Below are 24,426 nucleotides of genomic sequence, written 5' to 3' on the forward strand. Positions count from 1 at the left end.
AACTGCAGGTGTTTGCCATGGAGCTAAAAAGTGATTGTGTTTAGTGTTTTTGTCTTTTTGATTGTACATATCTTTTTGTTATTGCAACTAACGATTAATGTCATTATGTTGTATTGATTTTCTCCTTTAATTATTCAATCATTAAGTCTATAAAATGTCAGGAAATGTTGAAAACTCAAAATTCACATCAATCACATCACATTCAATAACAATTTCCCAGACCTCAAGCTGACATTTTCAAATATCTTGTTTTGTCTGACTGACAGTCTAAAACACAATCGTATTTAATTTACAATGAAAACAGAGAACGTCCTCATATTTCTGAGGCTGTAACCAGGTTGATGTTTGGCATAACAAATAGATCATAGCTGCCAATTAATTTTCTGTCCATTGACTAATCAATTAATTGACTAAATGCTTTGACAATATTTTTAATGTCAGCCGAATGTGCTATTCAGTATTTTTTATTTTTTAAGTTTCAAACAATCACAGACCTCAACAATCAAGACAAGGTATTACATGATAAGATATTCTTGAACTAACAATTTAAAAAACAAAAACAGAGAACTAGCAATGTTTATATATGTATAATGATGCAACAGAACAATTAAATAAAACCAAAAATAAAAAGGAGCACATGTAGCAGCAACTTGAATGTTTCATAGTTAAAGTGATCATAACTGCATATGATGGGTGTTTTGTGTGAGCTTGCAGTCTGTGTCGCTCTCTAGTGTCCATAAATAAAACTGTTTTCTTTTTTTTTTTATTGAAACTTTATTGAAACTAAAATGATGTGAAATCATGTAGGAACATAGAAAATAATGGTAATTTCTTTGAAAAACAACGTGTGAATTAAAAAAAACCTACCCGTTATAAGCATCACATTAACAATAAAATCAATTTTAGGGTCTTTACATTCAAAATATATTATAACATCTTTAATAGAAAGTTTAAAACTATGTTTATAACAGAAATGACCAAAATAAATAAAACATTTTATTTTTTAGAAATCATCACTTACAATATGTGTGGCAATAATACAATAACAGTAAACAAGTAGGCATCATGATGAAATAAAGATGACATAAAGGATATGACTTCACTTTCAGTTTGTTGATACAATCAACATGCTAACAGGACAAAAGGTCAAATTAATAATAATAAATAAATAGAAAAATAACAGAAAAGGTGGGCAATAAAATCATATTTCTTTAAAAAAAAAAAATCTTGGACCTTACTACCTGTATGTGCACATTCGTTGTTGTTTAAAAGTTGGATAGACTCAAAATATTTTCCAAATTTAATCATGAAAAGTTCACACGATGGGGAAGCTTAATTGAATGGTTCGTTTGAGTGTTCAAATAATCCTAATTTTTCCCAGAATCCTGATTTGTAAACTGTTATTCATAAAATAAAGGTTTAGTTGTATCGTCTTCTTTTTTCTTTGTCTTTCTTTCTTCTTCTTTTTTTTTTTTTTTTTTTTTTTTTAACGAAAATCACATTTATTATCGATATCCACACATCTTGAGACAAATTTGTTGGTGGAACAAATAAATAAAACTTCACATCACTTTTTTTTTTTTTTGAGGGGCGGAAGTTGCGTCACGGATGCCCGGATGTAGCCGCCTACGTCACCACACATTTATTGTAAACATGGCGTCCGTGACAACAGGTGAGAGCATAAAGGCCCGGCTAGCCAACGTTACTACTTGGCAATACTCAAAATATTTCTGTATTTTAACATTAGATAAGGCCACTGCATTAACTCGAAACACTGTCTAGAGTTTTTACGAGCGGTTCTGTTCATTTTGGGTGCCGCAGTTAGCACCTTTTAATTCATGGCTAAGACAATGCTAATGCGGGATGCTAGCAGTAACCGCTCTGTTAGTCGTGCTTTAAATATGTGATTTCACTTCTTATTGTTACAACACATGTAATGGGGGAACTGTGCTCTGAATTGTTCGCGATTTAATCGTTTAATTAAGCTAATTCATCGTGTTATTCTCACGTTAGCCAACCGGCACTGAATCTGTATCAGATTTGAATCACATTTTTTCACATTTTATTGACAGTGATCCATAAATCTAGCTTTATAATGTTACAATATCTTTTTTGATAGCACTTAAGCTTTTATTTGTGGTATACTTTGCCCCTAAAGAGACGCCTCACTAAGTGTCAAACGAGAATTTAGCCACCGTGTGACTCCCAGTTGGGATGAGCCATTGTTGTGGCAGCTGTCGCGCTCCCTCCACTCTGGATCTTTTACTCAGACCACAAGACGTTTCATACTCGGTGTTATAAACAACCTCCAGCTGGCCTTGGTCAGCATGTGTCACACTTCAACACGTTGCTGTCTCCTAGGGTTTACATCTCCCGCCGGCCAGACAGTGGGGGTTAGAGACTACAGTAGAGTGCAGTGAGAGGTGTAAACCCCCACTGTACTCCACTGTATGACTGAGAACCATAATCTACACTATAACTTTATGTTGTTTACCTTGAAGAGGCCAATCTACTGTTACTGTGGTCACAAGTAGTGCAGAAACTAATTTTGATCATTACTCAATTTAGTATGTCACATATACAACAGAGAGGCTGCTGTATGTTGGTTTCAACTTCTTACATGTGTGGATTTTCTGCTTTTTGCTGTTTTATATCATTGTGAGTTGAAAGGATAGGTTCGTAATTTTTCAAGTCTGTCTTACAACAACAGTCAGGTGCCCATATGAACATTGAAAGAGGTTTTCCTCGCTGTAATTATCCCTCCTGTTCATACTGGCCATTGAAAGATCCCCTTCAAATGCACTTTTAATTTAAGTGATGATGTAAGTGATAATCCATAGTGTGTCGACAGTCATTTTGTGTAAAAATGCATTTAAAAGTTTATCTGAAGCTTATATGAGGCTTCAGCAGTCTGAGTTGGTCATATCAAGTGGATATCTGCCACATTTACAGTATTTTTAGCATCAAATTCCCTCTTTGTGTTTCCCTGCTGAGCTGCGGTGGAAGTATAGTAACAAAAAGAGGGATTTTGGCACTAAAAAGACTCTTAAAAAATAACTGCTAGCTTTTGTTGATTTATGATTGCTTACAATCTTTTATTTTTTTCTGAAGCCACCTCAGAGTGGATTCAGTTTTTTAAGGATGCTGGGATCCCAGCCGGCCTCGCTGTCACTTATGCAGTCTCCTTTGTCGACAACAGGTAATCTAATGCCTCCTTTTTTATAGGCCTGATATGCTTTAGCCTCATCATGATGTGCTGTTTTCATATGCTTTTCCACTGCACTCTTACATTAGTGTGTAACTGAGCTGACACACAATCTCTCCCATCAACTGATCTGCGTCATTGCAGTAAAATCATTGGCGTAACTGATTGGTTTCAATCTTTACAAGTTAATCAAAAAACAAATAAATCTGATTAGAAACAATGTAATGATGATCTACATGTGAAAGTAAAAACCTGAGACCAGTAATGTTGAAGTTAGGTCACGTATTGATTGTTGGTCTCATCCTTCCTCACTGGTGATGACATGCAGAAACCAGATCCAGTAGAAAGAGCGGCTGCATCTAAACAGTCATAATCCAAAACGTAATCATCCTCAACTGCAAAAATAATTCAGTCAGGACAAGATATGAATGATTTGGGGAGAAATAAAATTGTGATTTTTAGATCAATATTACAAATGCAGTTTACATTGCAATCACTTTCTACAAATCTAGCTGTGTTTGCTCCTCTAGTTTGGTTCTTTTGGTCCAGCCTAAGACAAAAGTTCCATTGATTAATTTTAGGTCATTTAGGGTTCACACATGAGAACTAAAGTCATATTCATATCATATAATCCTCTGGATGATCTATTTTGCAGTAGTTATAACACAAACAACAACTCCAAGACTGTCTGTAAATGGGGGTCTCCGTCTGCTTTGAGGTGAACTCTAGTGCAGTTTGTTTGTAGTGTGAATTTAAAATGGACAGAATTTGATAGAATTATAATTTGACATTTGACACTTAAAAACTAAACTTATTTGTGTTATTCATGTGGTGATTAAAGCAAGATTAAAGTGAAGTAAATATTGGAATGGCCTACCGGTTGCAATAAGGGAGCGCCCCACATATTCCACCTTTAAGTCTCATCTCAAACAATGGCTCAAGGCAAACCAGAACTGTGATCATTTTAAGTAGACATGTGTACAATGTATTTCGTCCTTTTATACTTCGTATTCATATATTTGTATTTGCCTGTTGTTATTTAAAATGCTTCTGTTTTTGTTACCTGCCTAGAGACTACAGATGTAATTTTTTGCTAACTCTGGCATGTTTACATCTTGTATTGTAGACTGATGTTCATTAATGTGCTCAGTCCCTATCAAATAAACAAATAAAATAAAAAATAACCTAAAGGGCAACAACATACCTCTGTTTTTCTTTGGTCAAGACCAAGGGAACAAATACGGTATTTTCTGGTTTTTCATGTCACTGCAGAATTCAGAAGAACATGCTGATGGACCTGAGTAAGGACATCATGATGGACCTCGGCATTACTGTTGTTGGTGACATCATTGCCATTCTTAAACACGCCAAGCAGGTCTACAGGCAGGTGAGATCAGACTTAACAGTTTAATGTTTGAAGTAAGGAAATGTTGAAAATGGACGATGTATTTTTGTGAATGCAGTCATGGAAAGTGTTTGAAAGTCAGTGACTCACTGTAAACAGTGAATTTAACACGACCTCTGTAATATGTATTCCTACCTTCGCTCTTCAGGACATGTGCAAAATGGCCACAGAAGCCATCTCCTCAGGACAGACCAGTGTTCAAGCCGAGCTCAGAAGAACTGCCAACACTCGTAAGTGTCAACATTTGACCTTTTTTCTCTGGAGAAAAACAATGGACCACAATTTAAAAAGATTTTCATTGTCATAAGTTATATGGATTTATTTTCAAATTTAAGTTTAGGGTCACAGCAACTGTTCAGTCTGGAGCAATGAAACAACAGTGTTTATCATCCGTCCTACTTCATACATTCATGAATGTACATACATTCATTTATTAGAGTGAGACAACCATGTGACTTATTTATCAGCCCAGCCGGAAGCAATACGAATCAATAGTTGTATAATAATAAACTCTGTCTGCAGTGATCAGATGAAAGAGGCAGACATTTCATACATGTTGTAGGATTATAAAATATTGAAGTTAACCACAGGAGTGGATAAAAATCAATATGTCAATATCTTAATGCTTCCTCTCATAAGATATTGATACACGCGTTCCATGCGTTGATGTTTTTATTAAGTGCATTAAATTGATTTTAGACTGTCTCCACCTGATGACTCTTTGGTGTGGTGCTTATCGGTGATGGTTAAAGGAGCGGAAGGTAACTAGTGTTCTCTGAAGAAGAAAAACTTTAAAGATATTGATCAAATCAAATCTTTATGATCACGAAGTGTACAAATCACATAACAATTATCCATGTTCTTCATTGTTCTAAACTTTCTGAGAAAACAATATAGCACCAGAAGTTGGGGTGTCCATCTACCCCTCAAAAAAGTTCAATATATATGTTCGTTGATCTGATTAAGGAAATTATTAAAAAAAACATTGGATACCCTGCGATTCACAGCCGATACAAATCAGCTGAGATTCAGTTTCCATTAAGCTCAGATTAAGTACAATTTTATACTTTTAGATGCAGAGATTTATGAGTCATGTTTAGCAGTAGATAGATTTAAAAATTAACGGCTGTGTGGCATTTGAATGATGATGTATGTGTGTATGTTTGTAAATGTGCATAATAATAATAATCGCAATTTGACAGAATATGTTAATGCATACGAAATGCATCTTACTTTCAGGGAGCAACATGGTCGACCCATTTTCAGCGTTATTACATACATTATATCTGTAGCTTGGATATTGTTCATCGATCTTAGTAAACAGCTTTGTTGGATCATTCATGTGCACTTAACATTCAACCAGCGCTTATACAGCACAATGTAAAACTGGTTTGGATTGGCACAAGTAGGTATGACCAGTTGTTCAGTAGCTTAACCTCTTCCTCTTTCTTATTTAAGAGATAGCCTAAAACGGTCTAAAGCTGTGCAAAATAAGAATTTTCACTCGCTGTATTTGTCATTGTTATGTCAGCTAATGGAACATATTAAAGGCTAAGTGTCTCTATAAGTAAATCAATTTAATCTAATGCTACTTTAACAAACTGCATCAGTTAGTTATTTGGTCCCGGTGCCAGGTTGTACAAGAATGTGTTGTACACATTCTTTGATGTGCCATTTTAATTTTGAAAGTCCTCTCACATTTCAGAAGACAACTGTGAAGCCCAGCTGTCCTCTGATCTGGTCTTGTGCACAGAATATGGTGAAAAAATTGAGTTTGCATAAGAAACAAGATAAATCACAGCTTATTAAGAATGTCCCTGTCTTTTCTCAGCTGCCACTCGTATGATTGCCAATGCCTTGAGCCACGACTCCCCGCCAGCCACTCCAGCCCGTCGACCTGACAACCGCCTCTCTGTCACCGTGTCCAACATGCAAGCAAACAAGAGTAACAAAGCAGGTAGATATCATTCACCTCATCGCCCTCTCGACCAACAAATCCAGCCTTTCTTGCTTCTGTTTCATTCTCGTCTACCCAACACTTTTTTTTTTTGTCAGTTGTAAGTCAGCCAGCAGATGAGGGGAACGGGTTGCCAGCAGTGAAGCGCCGGCGTGTGACAGCCGAGATGGAAGGCAAGTACATCATCAACATGCCCAAAGGCACCACGGCACGCACACGCCGAATCCTGGCACAGCAGGCCAAGAAAGGTAGGCCTGACCCAGTAGTCTGGGCGCCTCGCAGACAACATGATTGAATGACGCTGTCGCTCATCACCGCTAATCAGTACTAAAAGTTTTCACAGACTTCTTTCATACTAAAACTGAATCAGAAGACTAAAAAACAGAGCCTGCTTGACCTTCATTCATTTCTGACATAATTTTATCCCTCATCTTTACTAACACTTCATACTCCGCCAACACTCCTCTGTCAATCTGTGCTTCTTTTTTTTCCTTTTGTCTCACATCAGCAAGATTTTACCTGTAAAATCTGTGACTATCATCTTTCCTCCATGGCATGAATTTGTAAGTGGGTTCTGTCAGCAGCACTTTTCTTTCAACACATTCACTCTTATTTCATTAAAGGAAATGTAAAGTTTTAAGCCCTAACATGCTCTTTGTCAGGGCTTGTAACGCATTTCCTTTCATGAGGGGAACAAAACTCTCAAGTTATCATATAAATATTCAAAATGGAAAAGCAAAGTGTATATGTGTATTGTTAACTAGGACCTCTGGTTAGAAGTTCAAAAAAAATAAAAAGCCAGATTTCTCAGTGTAGACTTGTATAATATAACGTTTCAAAATAGGAAATGAAGAATAAATGTTAGGGAGAAAATATGCAGTAACAAAATAGACATGTTTGATATCTTTTACAACCTTCACAAAGTTAGTTTTTCCCTCATTGCCATCACACAATCATTGAAAAAGCTGAATGACACATTTCAAGCTTTTATGATTTTATTCTCTTTTTCTGGTAAAATTTTGGCAACATGCTTAATCGAAGCTGCTTCCTCAGATTGAGGAAATAAATTATTCATTAATTAATTAATATACACATGATCTTCACAGTACATTTAAACTTTGTGAGCTGATAATTGTAGCACTGATACATTTAGAGCCTAGTTTAATGAAACCATTAAAATAAATCTGTAATGTTTAAGCAAGAGACTTTCACTTTCCACAGTTATTAGCTGCAGTTTTGTCTTAAAGGTTAGAATGTTTAGAGTTTAGTGGCATCTAGCAGAACGAACTTGGCAGAAATGGAATATAATATTTATATTTATGTTTTGTGGCCTCCGTAGAAGGGTATTCACTTGGTTGCAATCTGCAACCTCACCACTAGATGCCACTAAATCTTACACACTGGTCCTTTGATAAGCACAACAGTAAGATGATGAGATTTACATCATTTCACTGGTATGATCAGTAGAGGATCAGGAAGTTGTAGAATTTTTCTGATTATTGGTCTTTTGCTAATAATTTATCAAAACATGAACCAACCCTATCACAGTCTGTTAAGCTGTTATACAGTTTATGTTTTTTTTTGTGTGTAAACTATCTAATTGCCTATTACTCTGATCCTTGAAAAGGTTTGAAGCGCACCTCTGTGTTTGCGAGACTTGGGGCTGAATCAAAGGCAGATACAACAACAAGCAATAACAAGGTGAGACCCGTCAGTACATCTTAATAGATCCGTGTGTTTTGGATGGAGGCGTAAAGATAAGTTCTTTAATTATAACGCTCATGTTCTGGCAGCCCACTGGTGTGTTCAGTCGTCTGGACAGAGCGGGTGAAGACGGGCCGAGGCCAGGAAAGATAGCTGCAAACATGCACATAGACGACGAGGACGACAGCGATGGAGAAGGCTCCGTCCTCCAGTACGCTGGTGTCCTCAAAAGACCTCCTCCCTCCCAGAAGAAAGAGCCCGCCGCAAAACCAGCCCCGACCACCCTGCGGCGCCTGGGAGGCAAATTCAAACTACCTCCCTCCGACACTCCCACCTCCTCCTCCACCTCCTCCTCCAATGGCCTCCCACCTGCCAAAATTAGTGTGCTTCAGAGACTGGGCAAGCTCCCTGCCACGCACCAGAGCACAGCCGGTCCACCTCCACCTGCTGACACACAGGACAACAGAGTGACCAGCACCCGACCCAAAGCTCAGGAGAAACTCACCATAGCAAGCTCCAAGGTCAGCAGCAGCACCGGGGCCGGCGGAGCAGGAGCAGGAGCAGGAGCAGGAGCAGGAGCAGGAGGAGGAGGAGGGGACAGTCTCGGGGCCCAGATGGACGTTAAGGCTGTCAGTGTTTTTAAGAGACTGGGCAGCAAGAGAACCTAACACACATCCAAAAAGATTAACCAGACTCTTTCTATACGTTCTTTACAAAAATTTGTATCCACACCTTTTTGCATTTATCCTGGCAACACACAGGACTGCAGATTGATATTAACTGGAGTTTTTTTTTTGTTTTGTTTTTTTTTTGTTCCGCCTGAGTGAATGGACGATTTTAATGCTGCACTGTGGCTTTAGGTTTACTATTAGATAAAAATAGATGCTTTTTTTTTCACACTTTAGTTACGCTGCCATTGAAAAATCACTTCAGTTTATCTCCAAGCTTTTAATTTGAGGATTCTTTCAAACTCTAAGTCCACTGTGTGTATTTTCTTGCCCGACCAGAAAGCTGGTTATCATGTCTCAATCATATCTGCCATTTATGATTTTTTAGAAATATATATTTAAGTATACTGTACGTGAGTTTAAGGCATGAGCATGACGTCAACCAAGCTGCCCACTATGGTGGTTTTTTAAATTTCTCCTGTAACTCCACATATAAGGATGCTGCTGCCTAAACTTCCCTTTTTCTGAGATTCATCCTGAATGAACACACGAGTAGATGAAAATGTTGCTAAGATTAATTATTTAGTCGTTGTGTCAATATTTCTTTTAAAATACCACCTCAGGCAGGCTAATTTTATTATTCAAGGTAAAAAAAAAAAACCTGGACCGCAGTGGGACGTAGAACAAGCAGTGGGGTGATGGTTAAATCTTTCCACGTCTTGATACCTTAAAATTACCTCCTATATCACGTTTTGAGAGTAGAAAATGGGTAAAAGCGTTGACGAAAGGCTTCTGAATATCAGCCTCGGACTTGTGCACGAAAAAGGAAATTAAAATGGTTCCACAGAGCGACCTCTCTGAACACTTGAAACAAGAAAAAACTACACCGACACCTCTTCTTCTTCTTCTTCTTCTGCACTTGTGGAGTAGAAGTTCACACCTCTGGACGCCCAAGTCAGCTTTTCTATCGTATTACTGAACGTTTTCTATAACCACCTACTTGAAGGCCGCATCAGTAGAATATTGTTTATTTCGAAATGCAATATATAGATTTGGTAGACTTGATTTCTCACAGCACAGAATCTGTTCTGCTGCATATTTTTCTATATCATGTTCCCATGTAAAGAAACTCAGAGATGCCATCAGACCGGGTGTCAGGGGGCCACAGACGGTCCAGTGGGTAGGTCACCTTACCCAGTATGGGTCATTAACACCTGTGTACTATTTTGGTTTTTCAGACTTCACACCACAACTTTGTTACAAACTGTAAATATTTGAAAAGTTTAAAATTGCGTTAAAGACCTTGTTATTGTTTTAAGGAACAAAGTAGAGCAAACTCACCATGAAGTGTCATGATTTTTAAAAAATATTGAACTTGCTGAAGTATGCTTGGTAAAATGATTAAAAAAGAAGGGTCCAAACATCGTTGCTGTTTGTTTTTTCCTGTTTGATGGAGGCATTACGATGCAAGTCAGTGGCACATACTCTACTGTACAACTCTAACTAAGACATGACAGTGTAGTCAATATTTATATTCCCTAGAGAATATTAACATGATCATTTATCAATAAACCTATCCACTCCTCTCGTAATGAGGCTGCTGCTGCATAATGTTGGCTCAACTGCGAGAGTTTCCTCTTTACTGTATGCAGCTGCAGCCTGGGACACACACACACACACACACACACGTTTGACGTCCATATCTGAACGATTATGTTATATCTTCCTGACTGTTGAAACATTGAAATCTTTATACCCTCCTCAGTACAAAATATATAGGAAGTTTGTTTATCTGGATCACTTTTAGCTCAAGGCAAGTCTCCATGTTAAAATGATGTTAAAAGCATTGTCAGAAGTACTATAGAGCACACACACGCATATGTATACACATCATATGTGTATATGACAAATGTCGATTGACGATTGCAGACATGAACTTTTCTTAAATTGAAAAAAAAAAAGACTATTTGAAATGTATTGTTTTTACACCACATTTGCTTTTATTACAGTTCTTTGCTTTTTTCCCAAGTATACTAACATTTGCTTCTTATTACATGATTAATACGCGGTTGGTATAAAAATGACTCTTGTGACCCTCAAACATCATATTGTGATACAAACCACTTGACTTTGAAAAAGACAAAAGATGTTTTGTTATTATGAACACCCATGCACTCTAATGCAATCCAATACAACAGCTCTGCCATAAATTCTACTTTTATGAAGCTTACACATTTTCAGTTTTTGTTGACATTGTCAGAAAGGTGATAATTCTACTTTATGTTTATTATTGGGGTTGTAGTGGGTGGTGGAGGTGTGCTTCAGTGCATTATATTGCATCCACCCCATTAACAGACATGAGGGGGGTGAAATATTAGGAACACTTTTCAATATAATGAACTCCACTATGACCTCAATAATAAACATACTGTAGAATTATCACCTTTCTGACAATTTCAACAAAAACCAGGATTATATAAACTTTGTAAAAGTAGAATTGTTGCATGGGATTGCATTAGATTACACAGGTGTTCCTAATAAAATGCTTGGTGAGTATATATTATAATCATAATATGTTTCAAGGAGGAAAACTAAGAAAACGTCTCCTTTATGACACTGAGAAACCGTGGAGCTGCCAGTATTTAGTGTATTTTCTCTCTTAACACACACAGACTGAGTTGCTGTTGTGACTCTGGACACATTAGCTCTCACCGCCAGCCATGACAATAACATATGGAGGGAATTATGTTTTAACTGTACTCTTAACACCTGTGATGTCTTGCTATAATAAATTATTCATAAATGTTTATCTGTGGGCTGGTTGGAGGAGGAGCTGATACACTGCAGGTCTGATCTGTGAACCAAGAATATGGATGTGAGAGTACAGATGTTTATTCTCTTTGTCACTGCTTCTGGACTGAATTAACCTCTTATCGTGCTGCTGCTTATGACTCAGATGAATCACACTTCACAGACTTGCGGCTGCTTATATGCACATGTGGAGGCAATGATGTTACCACCTTGCAAAGATTTATGCAGAAACGACGGTATCATATGTGGCTGGCTGGTGGTGCTGCACGTCACATTGAAAAAATTGGTGTAATTAACACCTTGTCCCCTTGAGGTCGCTCTCTTCCTCCTCCTCCTCTGGCTCCTGCAGCCTCCTGCTGTCCGTCTCCATCTCCTTGAAAAGCTTATCAGCTGAAGTCATCAGGCGCTCCGGTTTGGCCATTATCTGATGTTTATAGATGGGGTATCGATTGAAGTAAAAGCTGAATTTACCTGTATCAGCTTTTTTTAAATTATTGTGAGGGCTGGCCACGTGTAAACAATGGGAGTGACGTAATGTGTTATCTTTTATAAGGCTATTAATTAATCATTTAGGATATAGTAGCGTAAATAGGCTTGTGGAGGCTGTCACTTAATGGTGTCAATAGGGCACCCTTTCCTGATAGTTCAATAAATATGCAAAAAAGCTCTTAATTATTGGCAGATATGTATTATTGTGTAACTCATACACTTGGTTAATATTTCTCTACCAAAGTGCAACGTGGTTTGATAAATAATCAATCGTATCGTGAACATTTCTGCACCTTTTTTTCCGCTTTTGACATGCAAAATTTGGACTGCAGCAGCAACGCCTCACGACTTCTGTTTTTTTTATTCCCCCACAATGCTGTGCGGTAGAGGTAGTCTTGTGTGCTGCTGTCTGTGGTGCTGAAGCTGCGCGTGCCTCGGAGCTCGCTGCCATAGAAATCCTCCCGAGCATCCGTCCGCGAGAGGACCAGCACGAGGAAAACAGACGGATGGGGGATACAGGATGTCGCTGCCAGCTGCTCTAGCCTTATTTATCTCTTTGTAATTGATTAAAAAAAGCGGTTAGATTTATTTTTACATCTATTCCTCAAGCACAAACACGAGCAGGAAACGCTTCTGAAGCCGTTATCTTGGCTGTTTTTCTCCGGTGCCGCCGCCTGCCCAGCCGTCTTTGCCGCTCTATCACGCATCATTTATGCACAGCACGCTGCTCCGGTCCTCCCCAACAAAACACACATTCGTGTCCGAGCACCATGGCCCGCTCCAGCCGCTTTCACTAAGAGACATGGAAGCCAAACAGCACTCGATAAAGAGCCTGAAAAGCTACCCGGAGACCGGCGGCCGGAGCCTGGCAGCTGCCGCCGGAGGCGACGGAGGAGGCGGCGGCGGCGGTGGAGGGTACCGAGCCGGCTCGGCTGAAATGGAGATGGAGTCGAAGATCCAGAAAGCCATCGACTTCAAGGCGGAGGGTCACCGCTGCTACAAGGAGAAGAAATTTCGGGAAGCGATAGGCAAGTACCACCGGGCGCTGCTGCAGCTCAAAGGGGTTCATGTGGTCGACGGGACGACGGGATCCGAGGTCAACCTGCTGAACCAAGCCGCCGCCAAGCTGACCGAGGAGCAGCGGAGAGCCGTGGAGAGCACCGAGATCGAGTGCTACGACAGCCTGACAGGTGAGCGGTACCGGTCCCAACCCCAACAAGAAACACCGTGTCCTGTTTTAACTCAGACCTCAGAAGCCTTCAAGTACTGCTGACACCGTTGTTCGCTCCGGTTCATCGGGTTCACACCAGATAGTACTGATAGTACTGTGTTAGGCAATAAAAACCTGGATAGATTATTTTGTGTGTTTTAGTTGGTGGGCACATATAATGTGAAGGATTACGCTCTGATCAAAGGAGTCCATTATTTAGTGGAAGCTATTTTCCAGCCACAATAGGGGAAAAATGAGAGGGAGGCCTAAATGAACACATCTTATTATCACTATGCCAAATTCAGGCTCTCAGGCAGTAAAGTCATTATCTCTTAAATGGTACATGTGACATTAAGTCCATTTATTTTCTTGTTTTTTCCCCCAAAGTCATCACGACCAAATGACAAATCCCAGTGATTTCATGTTTATTCCAGTTGTAGATGTAACGCTCTGCTGTGTAAGTGAAAGGAAAAGACAGTAAAACACAATAAATGAATAAATAAATAAATAAAGTCACAGGATAGGCTGATGGGGCATTAATGCATTAATGTTTTCATTATGTATATATGAGCCAAGTTCACGTCGTTGTCATGTTGTAACATCAACATTTCACATGAGGTCTGAGGTGAGAAGACGTCTCCTGAACCGTGCAGTTGGATGATGTAAGACTGCGTGTCTAATGGCATCACTGTGCAATCAGTGAGCCCCTGGATCACTGTAGTATTTACACCAGTTCATATACAGTTACTTCATGACAGTATTCATGTGCTGTAACATATACAAAGTTCACACTTTAAATTAAATGAGCATACTCCAAACATTTTAAAGTTCACACACGTTGTAGATTTTCAGTATTAGAAAATATAATATATGTAACAGATTAAACATCATCTTATCGTCATATTTGCTATGCATGGAGACCCACATATATTTAATATATGTCAGAGTAAGATTACACCAAAAATGACGGAGGAATTGTTGCAGTGAAAGCAGACAGAGGTGTCAGCTAATAAATAACAGGTGTAGAGCTGCAAACAACAAAAATGTCCAAATTATCTGATTCCAGTTTCTCAAATATGAATATTTTCTTGTTTCTTTCGTCTTCTATGATAATAAACTGAATATTTTAGGATTGTGGACAAAGATGTGACATTTGAGGACGTCACGTTGGGAAACTGTGGTTGACATTTTTCACCATTTTCAGACATTTTATAGACCAAACAACTGATCAATTGATTGAAAACATAGTCAACAGATTAATAATGAAAATAATCATCAGTTGCACTAAACAGGTGTGACAGCTGACTGCAATGATAATAATAATTTAATTGATGCAACTGAGTGATCTGCATCTGTAACATCTTTAAAGGTAACTCTACTCTTACCAAATAGAAATCATCTTCAATCTTAGTATGTTGGGTTTTAATCTTTAGCTTGTATCATAATGCAGAACTAGTGTAGCAATAAAACAAAAACTAAAGAGCTCATAAAAACAAACTATTGATGCAGTTAGAACAAGAAAAACAAATCTGTAATAAAATATTCTAATTTCAAGGTTCTCTGTCTGGATGTTTTGACCATGTTTTACAGCCTTCTACAATCAAAAGCTTCATTTTCATTATCGATTAATCTGTTGATTATTTTCTAGATTAATCAATTCATTGTTTGGTCTCTAAAATGTCAGAAAATGGTGAGAAATGACGATCACTGTTTCCCAAAGTTCAAGATGCAACCGAAAAATGTCCGATGCACAGCCCAAAGATATTCATTCATTCATGCATTCATTCAAACCTTCAAGGACGCCTCGATTACAATACAAATATAAAATAAAAGAAACAAAAATCAGCAAATATAAAAAGCAAATATGAACAGATAAGCAGTAAGCAATATAAAACATAAGAAACAATAAAAGCAATACATGCACATAAAAGTTAAAGCTCAATTAAAACACACACTGCCGTGTGTCAGCTAAAGCAGATTTAAAATGATTAAAAGGGATTTTATTATCTTCATAATCAGTTTACTATCACAGGAGACTAAATAAAACAGAAGATGTTTGTATTTGAGAAGCTGCAACCAGAGAATTACAGAACATGTTTTCTGTAAAATCGATTATCAAAATAATTGGCGATTGATTTTCTGTCAATAAACAAATTGTTGCATCCCTAAACATTTGATAACATGTGTATTTCAGAGGTCAAGAATGAACCTCTAAGCTTAATGTATCTTGCTGTAGGGTTACTGAATGAAGGTCATCTGGTCATATCCTTTTCCAAATTTCACCCTCATCTCAAATCATCTGTCAATCAATCATCTATCAGTTACTGTTGATCACACGGGACCGCTTCGTTTAGGGAAGTGGAGCCAGATTTTCTCCTGGCAAACAAATATGTTCTTTTGTAGTGTTAATCTGATTACAGTGATAGAAAAAAAAGATAAATATCATCTTTTTTTAGTGCTTCTTTAAAAATCCTACTTATGTCAACAGTATTTGCTTCGTATGCAGCGTGAACAGCAGATCATGATGAATAACGACACGCTGGATCCAGGAGGAGATGATGGTGATGATGATGATGATGATGATGATGATGATGAACAGTGCACGCTGGCACGAAGGCAGTTACATCACATCACCTGTATGACATCGTTATCTATGTGAACATTGTGGTTTTCGGGTCATGAGGGGGCAGCGGTGATATTGTGGCGCTGCCCAGTCGACCTGCCATGATGCACTTAAGTTCGCCTTGTTCTGCGCAGCATTCAGGGACTGTCTGGAGGAGGGGGGGGGGGTCACTGTGGCGTAAAGGAAAGATAGGGTAGGGAAGGACAAGAAGGAGGAGGAGGGAAGGTAATAAGGAAGAAAAAAGAAGAATTGGGAAAGGAGGAAGCGGCGGTGGAAGAGAAAGGGGATCGGTTAGGGCGGCAGGAGAGGAAGCATGGAGAGAAATAGTAGAGAGCAGTGGAAGAGGAAGGGTAAAGAGGGGGAGGAGGGGACCGCTAGCACGCGACAGGGGGCCATATTTACCATGGCAACCATCGCTGGGCCTTTTCCCTGTTGTTGTATTAATACCGCTCATACCCTCCCCTCACGGCTGCTTCACCAGAGTGACTGCACATGCGCACTGACACACATGAACACACACACAAAGAAACCTCACTTTAACCTTCCTCTGCCATCAGTGAAGACATTTACATGAGCTACAATAATGTGTTTGCTTGGGATTAAAATGTTTACTTTGGTAGTTTCTGGGATTCCTACGTTCATATTCCTGCTGCATAGTCCCAGTAATGATGGAAGACGTTTGCTCTTTCTTATATTTTTACATCATGTTGTAGTTAACCCTTGTGACTATCTTCAAGCAACATTAATGAAGAAACCAACAATGCATCAGTCCGTCTTTTAATGCTTTCCAACTTCCCTACACTCTCTGTGTCGCACCCAAACACACTGGTTTCTACTGAAGATGTAATTCTTTTAGAACATGTCACAAATATATCTAGTTTCATTTATATAAAAAGAAGTTATTTGGGCATGGTAGTTTTTAGCAAAAGTTACTTTAAACAGGAGTAAGGGGGACTATTTTCAGCTGCGGATTAATATACATTTGGTGCTCTAGTGAGTATTTACAGCAGTAGGATGGTGTATGTGGGAACTGCCCTAAATAAACTACATTGTAATGAAGGAACATGTCACCCAATGCAACAATGATGTGTTTTGTAATAGTATTTGACAACAATGGAGCTCTGCGGCACCGATGAATAAGATATATCAGGCTTTGGCTACAAAGGAGATGAGTAGGATTTAATTCATTGTTAGTTTTGGTCTTTTCATGGGATTTGTTAACAATAACAAAAATACAGAATATCACCAGACTTATCTTTAAATAATGCATCTAAAATAGGAATACTCCACATTTGGCTGGCCAGTAGTTCAATGTTATCGTTCATCATCTCTCTGCATTATTATTTCATGACAATACTCACACAGAGATGTTTTGGTTCACAGCTCTCGTGTTTTCAATGAAGGCCAACAAATAAATCTGCCAGAGCTTGACATTTGAAACACTCGGGAGCTCATATTTTTTAAACATTAAAGGATAAGGCTGGCGATTTTCTGTATTTTTCTTATTGTCAACAAATCTCATGTATTGTGTGTGTATCAAAAGCCTGATATATTGTATTCATCTGTGCTGTAGACTTCTGTTGTCCAAAAACGATTAAAAACACGTCAATGAGCCAGACCACTGCACTGGATGTTCCTTCACCATGAAGAGTTTGAGCATGTTAATTGGTTTAGAAACGGCTCTAAAGACTAATAACAGAAATCACATTTTCAGCCTCAGGAGAGTATTTCTGTGTACGGCAGACGCCACTGCACATGTGCAGGAACATGGTTCTGTTTACAGAGCTTTGCTAGCTTGTTGTGCTACATATTACAATCTCTTGAGTCTTTGGAGCTGTTTCTAAACAAACTACCATAACGTGTCTGTGAAGATTGTCAGTCATCCAGTTCATGATTATCCAAGGAGGGTTGAATCGAGGGCAACTGGACTTGGTTGTAGATACAACAACGTACATATTTTGGATAGGGAGGACAGATGGTCTGAAAGAGGAGTGAAGGAGATGATTTATGTTAATGTAGAGAAACCATCCATCAACGGAGGATCACTCATCCCCCACCTACAATGTTCTCCTCTCATCCCTTCCCAGGAGACTTTACAACCATTCACATTTGGCATCAGGTGACTCCAACAGCTGTTGTTACAACAACCAGGAGCACTAACGAACCAAGTGGTAACAACCCCACAGAGGTTAAATACCTGGGACTCCCCACCAGTCAATTAGAACTGAAGAAGCCCCTTAGATGAGAGGCGATCTACAACCAAGTCCAGTTGCCCTCGTTTCAACCCTCCTTAGAAAACTACCATAACTGTGATATTTGGGGTGAAGGGAAATGTCACCTAGTACAACGGTGTGGCTCACTGATGTGTTTTTAATAGTTTTGGGGCAACAACAGAGCTCTGCAGCACAGAAGAATACTATATATCAGGCTTTGGATACACACACAATACTTATAAGTAGGATCAGTTCGTTGTTGGTTTGATTCTGCTCATGAGATTTGTTGACAATAAGAAAAATGTAGAACATCACCAGCTATATCCTTTAAAGCATTTTGTTCTACTAAAACACTAAAAGGCATTTGACTCACTGTGATTTTGCATCATATCATACTATATTGATATCAAGACAGTGCTGTGATGATCTCCAACCCGAACTCCACATATCTTAAATTCAGTTATTCTCATGTCAACTATGACTTTCCTCAAATTAAGGGTGTCAGAAAATACTCAAAGAAAAGAAAAGAAGAATGAAAAGAAGAAAACGTTGTCTTTATTAACCAGGTTAATATTAGGATAATGTGATCCACGTTGACAAAACAAAATGGCAGGAGGAGAGAAGAAAAGCATGTAAAAAAAGACTCATACAATATCCAGAGCTCACACTGACTTCACTGTGCGGCTCCACCTGGTTATGAGCACCATTTGAGCCATTTCATCGTTGAGCTTTCTGATGCAGCAGCACCAGCAGCTACACATGTGTTTATGTGTGTGTGTTTATGTGTGTGTGTGTGTGTGTGTGTGTGGTAAGAGGGGAGTGGAGGTGCTTTCCGTGCTGCTCCACCTGTCATTCCTTTCATACCCATTGCTGACATTGCTGATTTAGTTTAAGTGGAGTGTATTAGTGTGTTTGTGTGCGATTGCGTGTGTGCGCACATGAACAGACATGTGTGAGTTGGTGTGTGTGTGTTTATTTTCTTATCCTCTCCACAGAAACAGTGAGAGGTTACAAAACACGAGATGGGAAGATGAGAGAGGAGAATATTAGAAGGGAGAATCAGAGAGAGACTAAATGTGTTTTCAAAAAGAGAAAGAAGAAATAATTCAGGAATAAAAGAGTTGATTATTATAGAAAAGATGCTGGCGATGAAGAAAATATTTTAACACTATATAGAGGAGTAAATGTATTTAAAGAAGAGACAAATAAGTGTCAACAGTAACGTTACCTGATTCTGTCAAACAGAGAGGCGACGGATGATGAATGCCCTGTTTGCTGGCCTTGTTAGGGAGACAACCCGAGTCTGTGCATCCCCGCAAGGCTGCATCTAAATGGGTTACACCACCACCACCGCCGTCTGTGTCTGTCGTAGTTCACAGTGGTGCAACATGTTGGCCAGAGGCAGACTGCCTGCCAGGCGGCCTCAGTCATCCATCCACCCACCACAAACACACTGTGAGGCACATACAGAAATAACAGATGTGACTGCAGTTTGTTTGCTCTTTTTTTTTTACCTGATATTGATCATGAAGAAGCACTTTCAACCACAGGAACAGGTACTACTTTGTATCTGTGTTGAGTTTACTAAAATAGCACAGAGGCAGACTTGTTACAAGCAATTTAGAAGCTGTAGTGAGTGTTAATCAGTTCAAATGTACATTAGAAACTTTACAAAGAATAAAACAGAGGGCGTGACGGTGTGATCCTGTTGTGAGAGCGATCAGTCTGACTTTTCATTAACTCCTGCTTGCTCTGATCTCTGCCTGAAATCTTCCTTTGTTCCTCCTGACTGGCTCAATCTGTGAATGAGTCATAAGTCGAAGCCTTGGGAGCGGCGCAGCAGGAGGGGATGAGTGGAATTGTTTGTTTCGTAACACCAAACACCTTTTTTGTTCAACTGCTGCAGCTCTGCTCGCCACGATGATGATAATGATGATGATGATGATGATGATGATCCAGCAACTTCCACCCACTCGTCACATTATAAAAGATTGTCAAAACAATGGAAATAAAAACACAACCTGTTTTTTTTTTTCAGCGGTGAAAACAAGGTTGCGTTTGAAAACAAAGAAAGAAATGCTGTTTTATCATTTCAAATTGCAAGATATGAAGCAGTTATGAGGTTTGATAATTTAATCACTGACATGAGCTTATTGACGTGTTACAGTAAACCCCTTTTCCCACCAGTTGGTGCTCCATCTGTTTTTATTCAGATTTTCAATTTGCACATAAAAGACCTGAGTCGAAAATTTGAAAAAAAAAACCTTGAAATATTGCAAAAAGAGTTTTTACGGTTGGCTGAGTGATGCAACAAAGTGCAATGCAACAGATTTAGTGCATAAATCATGACATACATGAAGCATGTGACTAAACACACCTTTAGACTGTGCGACAACAACAATTGTGTAAGTTTATTGCACATCACATTGTATGAGATAGGTCTAATAAAATCTTGGTTGCAATCTGTTTCAGACTGTACAATATCAACCGGAAACATGTCAGATTGTGCACTGCATGTGTGGTGAATTGTAGCGCTATGATGTAAACAGAAAAAAGTATGTGAAAGCAGAGGCACGTCATCAGTTCACGTCGCCCATCTGAGCCGTTCTGATGTTCTGAAAATGCAGCAAAGCACACAGACCCCGTTGTTTTTTCCCTCCATCGTTTTGTTTTTTGTGCAGCAGACATATTAAAGAAGATGTGTGTGTTTTCCCCCTAAACTTTATTCAAAAATGGCACTTACGAAATGTCACATCGGCCAGTGTATTCTGTGTCTTTTCATGTCATAGTCATGATTTCGACCCAGTCTGTCTTTGCTCTCGGTGAACGTGTCTCACAATGCGATCTAGGACCACCATTTCGGATTGATTGACCAAAGATTTTACCACATTTCTCTCAGGATTGTCAACTTCGGTCTCAGACGACCAAAAGTCATACAGTGTAAAAGAACCTTTAAATATCCACCGAAGAAATGAAAGTATCACGTCTGTGTGGAGCAATGAGGAGACATTCCTCAAATTAATGCGTGAAACAAAATGTCACATTTCCATCATGTGCTCCACATGGTCGCTTGAGCTTAGACTGGCGCTCTTTTAATTCATCATCTAGTTGCGCTCTCACCTCTTTTGAAATGATTTAATGGTCCCCAACTAGAAAATTCGTGCCACCAGCGGTTTATCTTGGCGATAACCCTACTCCTAACCCTAACCCTAAACCTTTGCACTACATTCGGATGGAAACACAGCTAGTGTTTGTAGTAGCACACTGTGCTTTTGTAGTTTATTGCATCTGATGCCGCCTTAACTCTTAATCTATTCTAAATTCCACATTTTAGTATCTAGACCCTCAGGGACATTTCAGTGAGGTCATTAATTAACTTTTGAACTGTGACATGCAATTACAGGCATTATAAGGATTTAATGAGCCTGTTGGAGACATCTGTTTCTTACTGGACCAGAAATAAAAGCGCTGCCTAGTACAACCAGAGACACACACAACTATAGTCCTATCGCTCACTTAGCCTTGAAGATTCAGCACATCACAGCCTCTAAGACCAATCTTGCTTCAGATGGGGGGAGCAGCTAGGGCTGCATTAGAATAACGTCAGCGATGTGTAACACCACAGACGGAGTGATTTCACCAGTCCACTGGATCAGAGAACTCCTCCCCCTTCTTCTCCTGCCAGCTCCATCACCAAGGGACGTGGTGGAGTGTGTGAGATAAAGGCAGAAGAAAAGCATGAGGATGAAAGGAGATGAGGATGGGAAATGTATAGATGGAGGGGTTAAGACGAGGAGAAAAAGCAGGGTTGCATAAGCAGTTGGAAAAGGAAGAGAAGTTGCCCAGTGCTACGGAGAAAAGAAAGAGTTGCACAATGTGCTCGTAGGAGGATGGAGGAGGACGAAGGGAGAGAGAGATGCCATGCAAGGGTGAGAAGGAGGAGGGGTGGAGGTTTGGTTGGTGTTTTTCCTCCCTCTGTGCGTGTACGTCTGCCATTGGAGGGGTGGCCGGAGCAGAAGAAGAGCCGTGGAAGCGTTGCGTGCCAGGGCTGCAGATGGCATGGCATTGCTGTCATGGGTACGACTGGCACTCCCTCTACTGTACCACTCGCACTGTACTGTTCCCTCTACACCAACCCTCCACATTACCTCGCAGACAAGAGAGGGAGAGAGAGAGAGATTTGGAGGATGGGGGAAGGGGTGAGTTCGTAGAAGGCATGCAGAGGCTGAAATGGGGGAGGGTGCAGGAGAACCTGGACAGAACTCTTAAACACGATGGGATTATAAGAGAGGAAGGAGGGTACGACTGTAAAAGAGAGTGACAAGTAGGGAAGGAGGGGAAGAAAAGGTATTGGCTCGGTGACCTTTAAGTAGTGAAGGGAGGGCTTTCAGAGCTGCATTTGTATTTTTTATTTTCACCGTGAGGAGGACGGCACAGAGAAATCCCATCCAGACCAAACTGATTTATATCACGGCCCTGACAGTCCTAGATGACTCCTGTCACAAGAGTAAATAAGATTCAGTCATCTGTCAGGAAGAGAAGGAGGAGAGGGAACAGGCAGGGACACAGAGAGATAGAAGAGATGGAAATAGACATAACAAGAAAAACTGTGGACTAAAGACAAAGATTTCTTACTATTATTTGTTATAATAGCATTTTTAATGAAGCTCTGTGCACATTCCCGAGTTGACACAGTTGTATGCTTCAAATTTCCATAAAATAAAGGCAGTAAAACAGAAATAGAACAATGTGAATCCACAAGAACATAGTTAAGATAGTGAAGAGTGTACAAACCAAAGACAGAGCATCAAAAGAGAGGTAAATTAAAACAAGAACAAGTGTGTTAACATGCCAGCATTTGCTAATTAGCACCAAACACAAAGCACAGCTGAGACAAATTAACATGTTGACCCGATACGGTGCTACATGGACAGTTAAAGGGGTCATGAAAGGAATTATAAATCATCCTGAGGAGGAGTATCTCTGGATCAATAGCTGTCAAGACATCTCACTCAAAACCACAAATAGTGGTGCTAGTCGGGATCACCAAAGTCATTCAGATTCATCCTCTGGAGAACATAAACGTCTGAACTAAATTTAATGGCAATGCATCTAATCCTCACATTGGAGGCCACTTTAGAAGGATCCTCTGAAAGCTGCCTGACAGATAGTGAGAGTTATCATTAGACTTCTTTTAGAAATGCAATGAACAGGGACCAGATTTTCCTAAAAATCTTCATATCTATCCTTCAGAGCAAATCTGATTCTTTTGAGGTGGAAGATAAATGAGAAATCATTAAGCCAAAGTTGCACTGAAGATGGTTCGGATGTTTTCCACTGGTGTAGTAAAGATTTTCTTTGCTGTTATAAGGCCATATGCAATAAACACTCCTTGAAGCACCCTCAATGTGCTCTTTGAAAAATATATAAAAATTTCCTCCCGACACTTAAACCTGGACCCTATCTTCCCATCTTTTTGTGTCTAAATGACTAATGGGGACAACATTTTTTGAAATTGGTCCAGTATTGAACAAGAGCGCTGCAGCCGTGAAACGGGCTGCAGTGTAATCTGATGGAGCAATAGCGCCCCGTTAATGTGCGTCCACTAAAAGTGTTTTTGCCACTGAAAGGCTTAGATTGTTATTATAAATGTCTGACAACATTATGGAAAGGACCATACAGAGAAATAAAACGTTTTTCTTTACCTTTTGCTTGATCCGATCAGTTTGTTATTGTGTCTAACCATGTCTCGCTCAAGAAGAAGTCTCGTTCTGAGATGTTGTGAGAGTTGAGTTGTTGTCAAAATCAGCTAAATATTCAACTCCACTCTCGCAAGATTTCAGAACGAGACTTCTTCTTGAGTAAGACTTGGTTAGACACAATAACAAACAGACCGGATCAAACGAAATGTTTTATTTCTCTCTGCAGTGCTTTCGTTCAATACTGGACCAATTTCAGGAATTGTTGTCCCCATTAGTCACTTAGACACAAAATGATGGGAAAACAGGGTCCAGGTTGAAAAATACCCAAGCTTCCCTTGAACTATAAATCTTTTTATTAAAGTATCTTTGACAGAACTACATTTATCTCATTGTACTGACACCTCAGTAATTTATTATAAAGCCTTTGTTGTGACCGTGT

At 39.3% G+C, this 24,426-nt stretch overlaps 2 protein-coding genes and 1 long non-coding RNA gene across 4 annotated transcripts in view; 2 read left to right on the forward strand and 1 right to left on the reverse strand.

Annotated features, from left to right (window-relative positions):
- Positions 1-1,607: 1,607 nt before the first annotated feature.
- c6h19orf47 (chromosome 6 C19orf47 homolog) lies at positions 1,608-10,364 on the forward strand. 2 transcript variants are annotated; one of them, XM_044354180.1, is made up of 8 exons: positions 1,608-1,672; positions 3,112-3,199; positions 4,478-4,592; positions 4,759-4,840; positions 6,442-6,567; positions 6,666-6,815; positions 8,195-8,268; positions 8,361-10,364. In XM_044354180.1, exons 1-8 carry the CDS (start codon positions 1,609-1,611, stop codon positions 8,937-8,939), a joined length of 1,278 nt encoding a protein of 425 aa, XP_044210115.1. In that variant the 5' UTR covers position 1,608; the 3' UTR covers positions 8,940-10,364. The 2 variants fall into 2 exon arrangements, with proteins under 2 accessions (XP_044210115.1, XP_044210116.1); XM_044354181.1 differs by having other exon boundaries at positions 6,666-6,740.
- Positions 2,243-18,621, reverse strand: LOC122983967. Its single transcript, XR_006403800.1, has 3 exons — positions 18,480-18,621; positions 4,722-4,724; positions 2,243-2,253 (listed from the first exon to the last, which is right to left on the reverse strand). It is a non-coding gene; the product is annotated as an uncharacterized LOC122983967 (long non-coding RNA).
- ttc9b (tetratricopeptide repeat domain 9B) overlaps positions 11,593-24,426 on the forward strand; it is a 28,595-nt gene continuing 15,761 nt past the window's right edge. The window contains exon 1 of the mRNA XM_044354183.1: positions 11,593-13,429. Within this exon, the coding sequence (XP_044210118.1) occupies positions 12,952-13,429 (478 nt within the window). The 5' untranslated portion in view covers positions 11,593-12,951. The remainder of the gene's footprint in view (positions 13,430-24,426) is intronic.

This window comes from Thunnus albacares, chromosome 6 (genome assembly GCF_914725855.1).
Source record: "Thunnus albacares chromosome 6, fThuAlb1.1, whole genome shotgun sequence".
Classification (NCBI taxonomy): domain Eukaryota; kingdom Metazoa; phylum Chordata; class Actinopteri; order Scombriformes; family Scombridae; genus Thunnus; species Thunnus albacares.

Coding starts and splice junctions, on each gene's coding strand:
- c6h19orf47 (XM_044354180.1), top strand. CDS start 1,609: ATGCCCGGATGTAGCCGCCTACGTCACCACACATTTATTGTAAACATG. Junction 4,593..4,758: donor CCAAGCAGGTCTACAGGCAG/GTGAGATCAGAC, acceptor TTCGCTCTTCAG/GACATGTGCAAAATGGCCAC. Junction 8,269..8,360: donor CAACAACAAGCAATAACAAG/GTGAGACCCGTC, acceptor ATGTTCTGGCAG/CCCACTGGTGTGTTCAGTCG.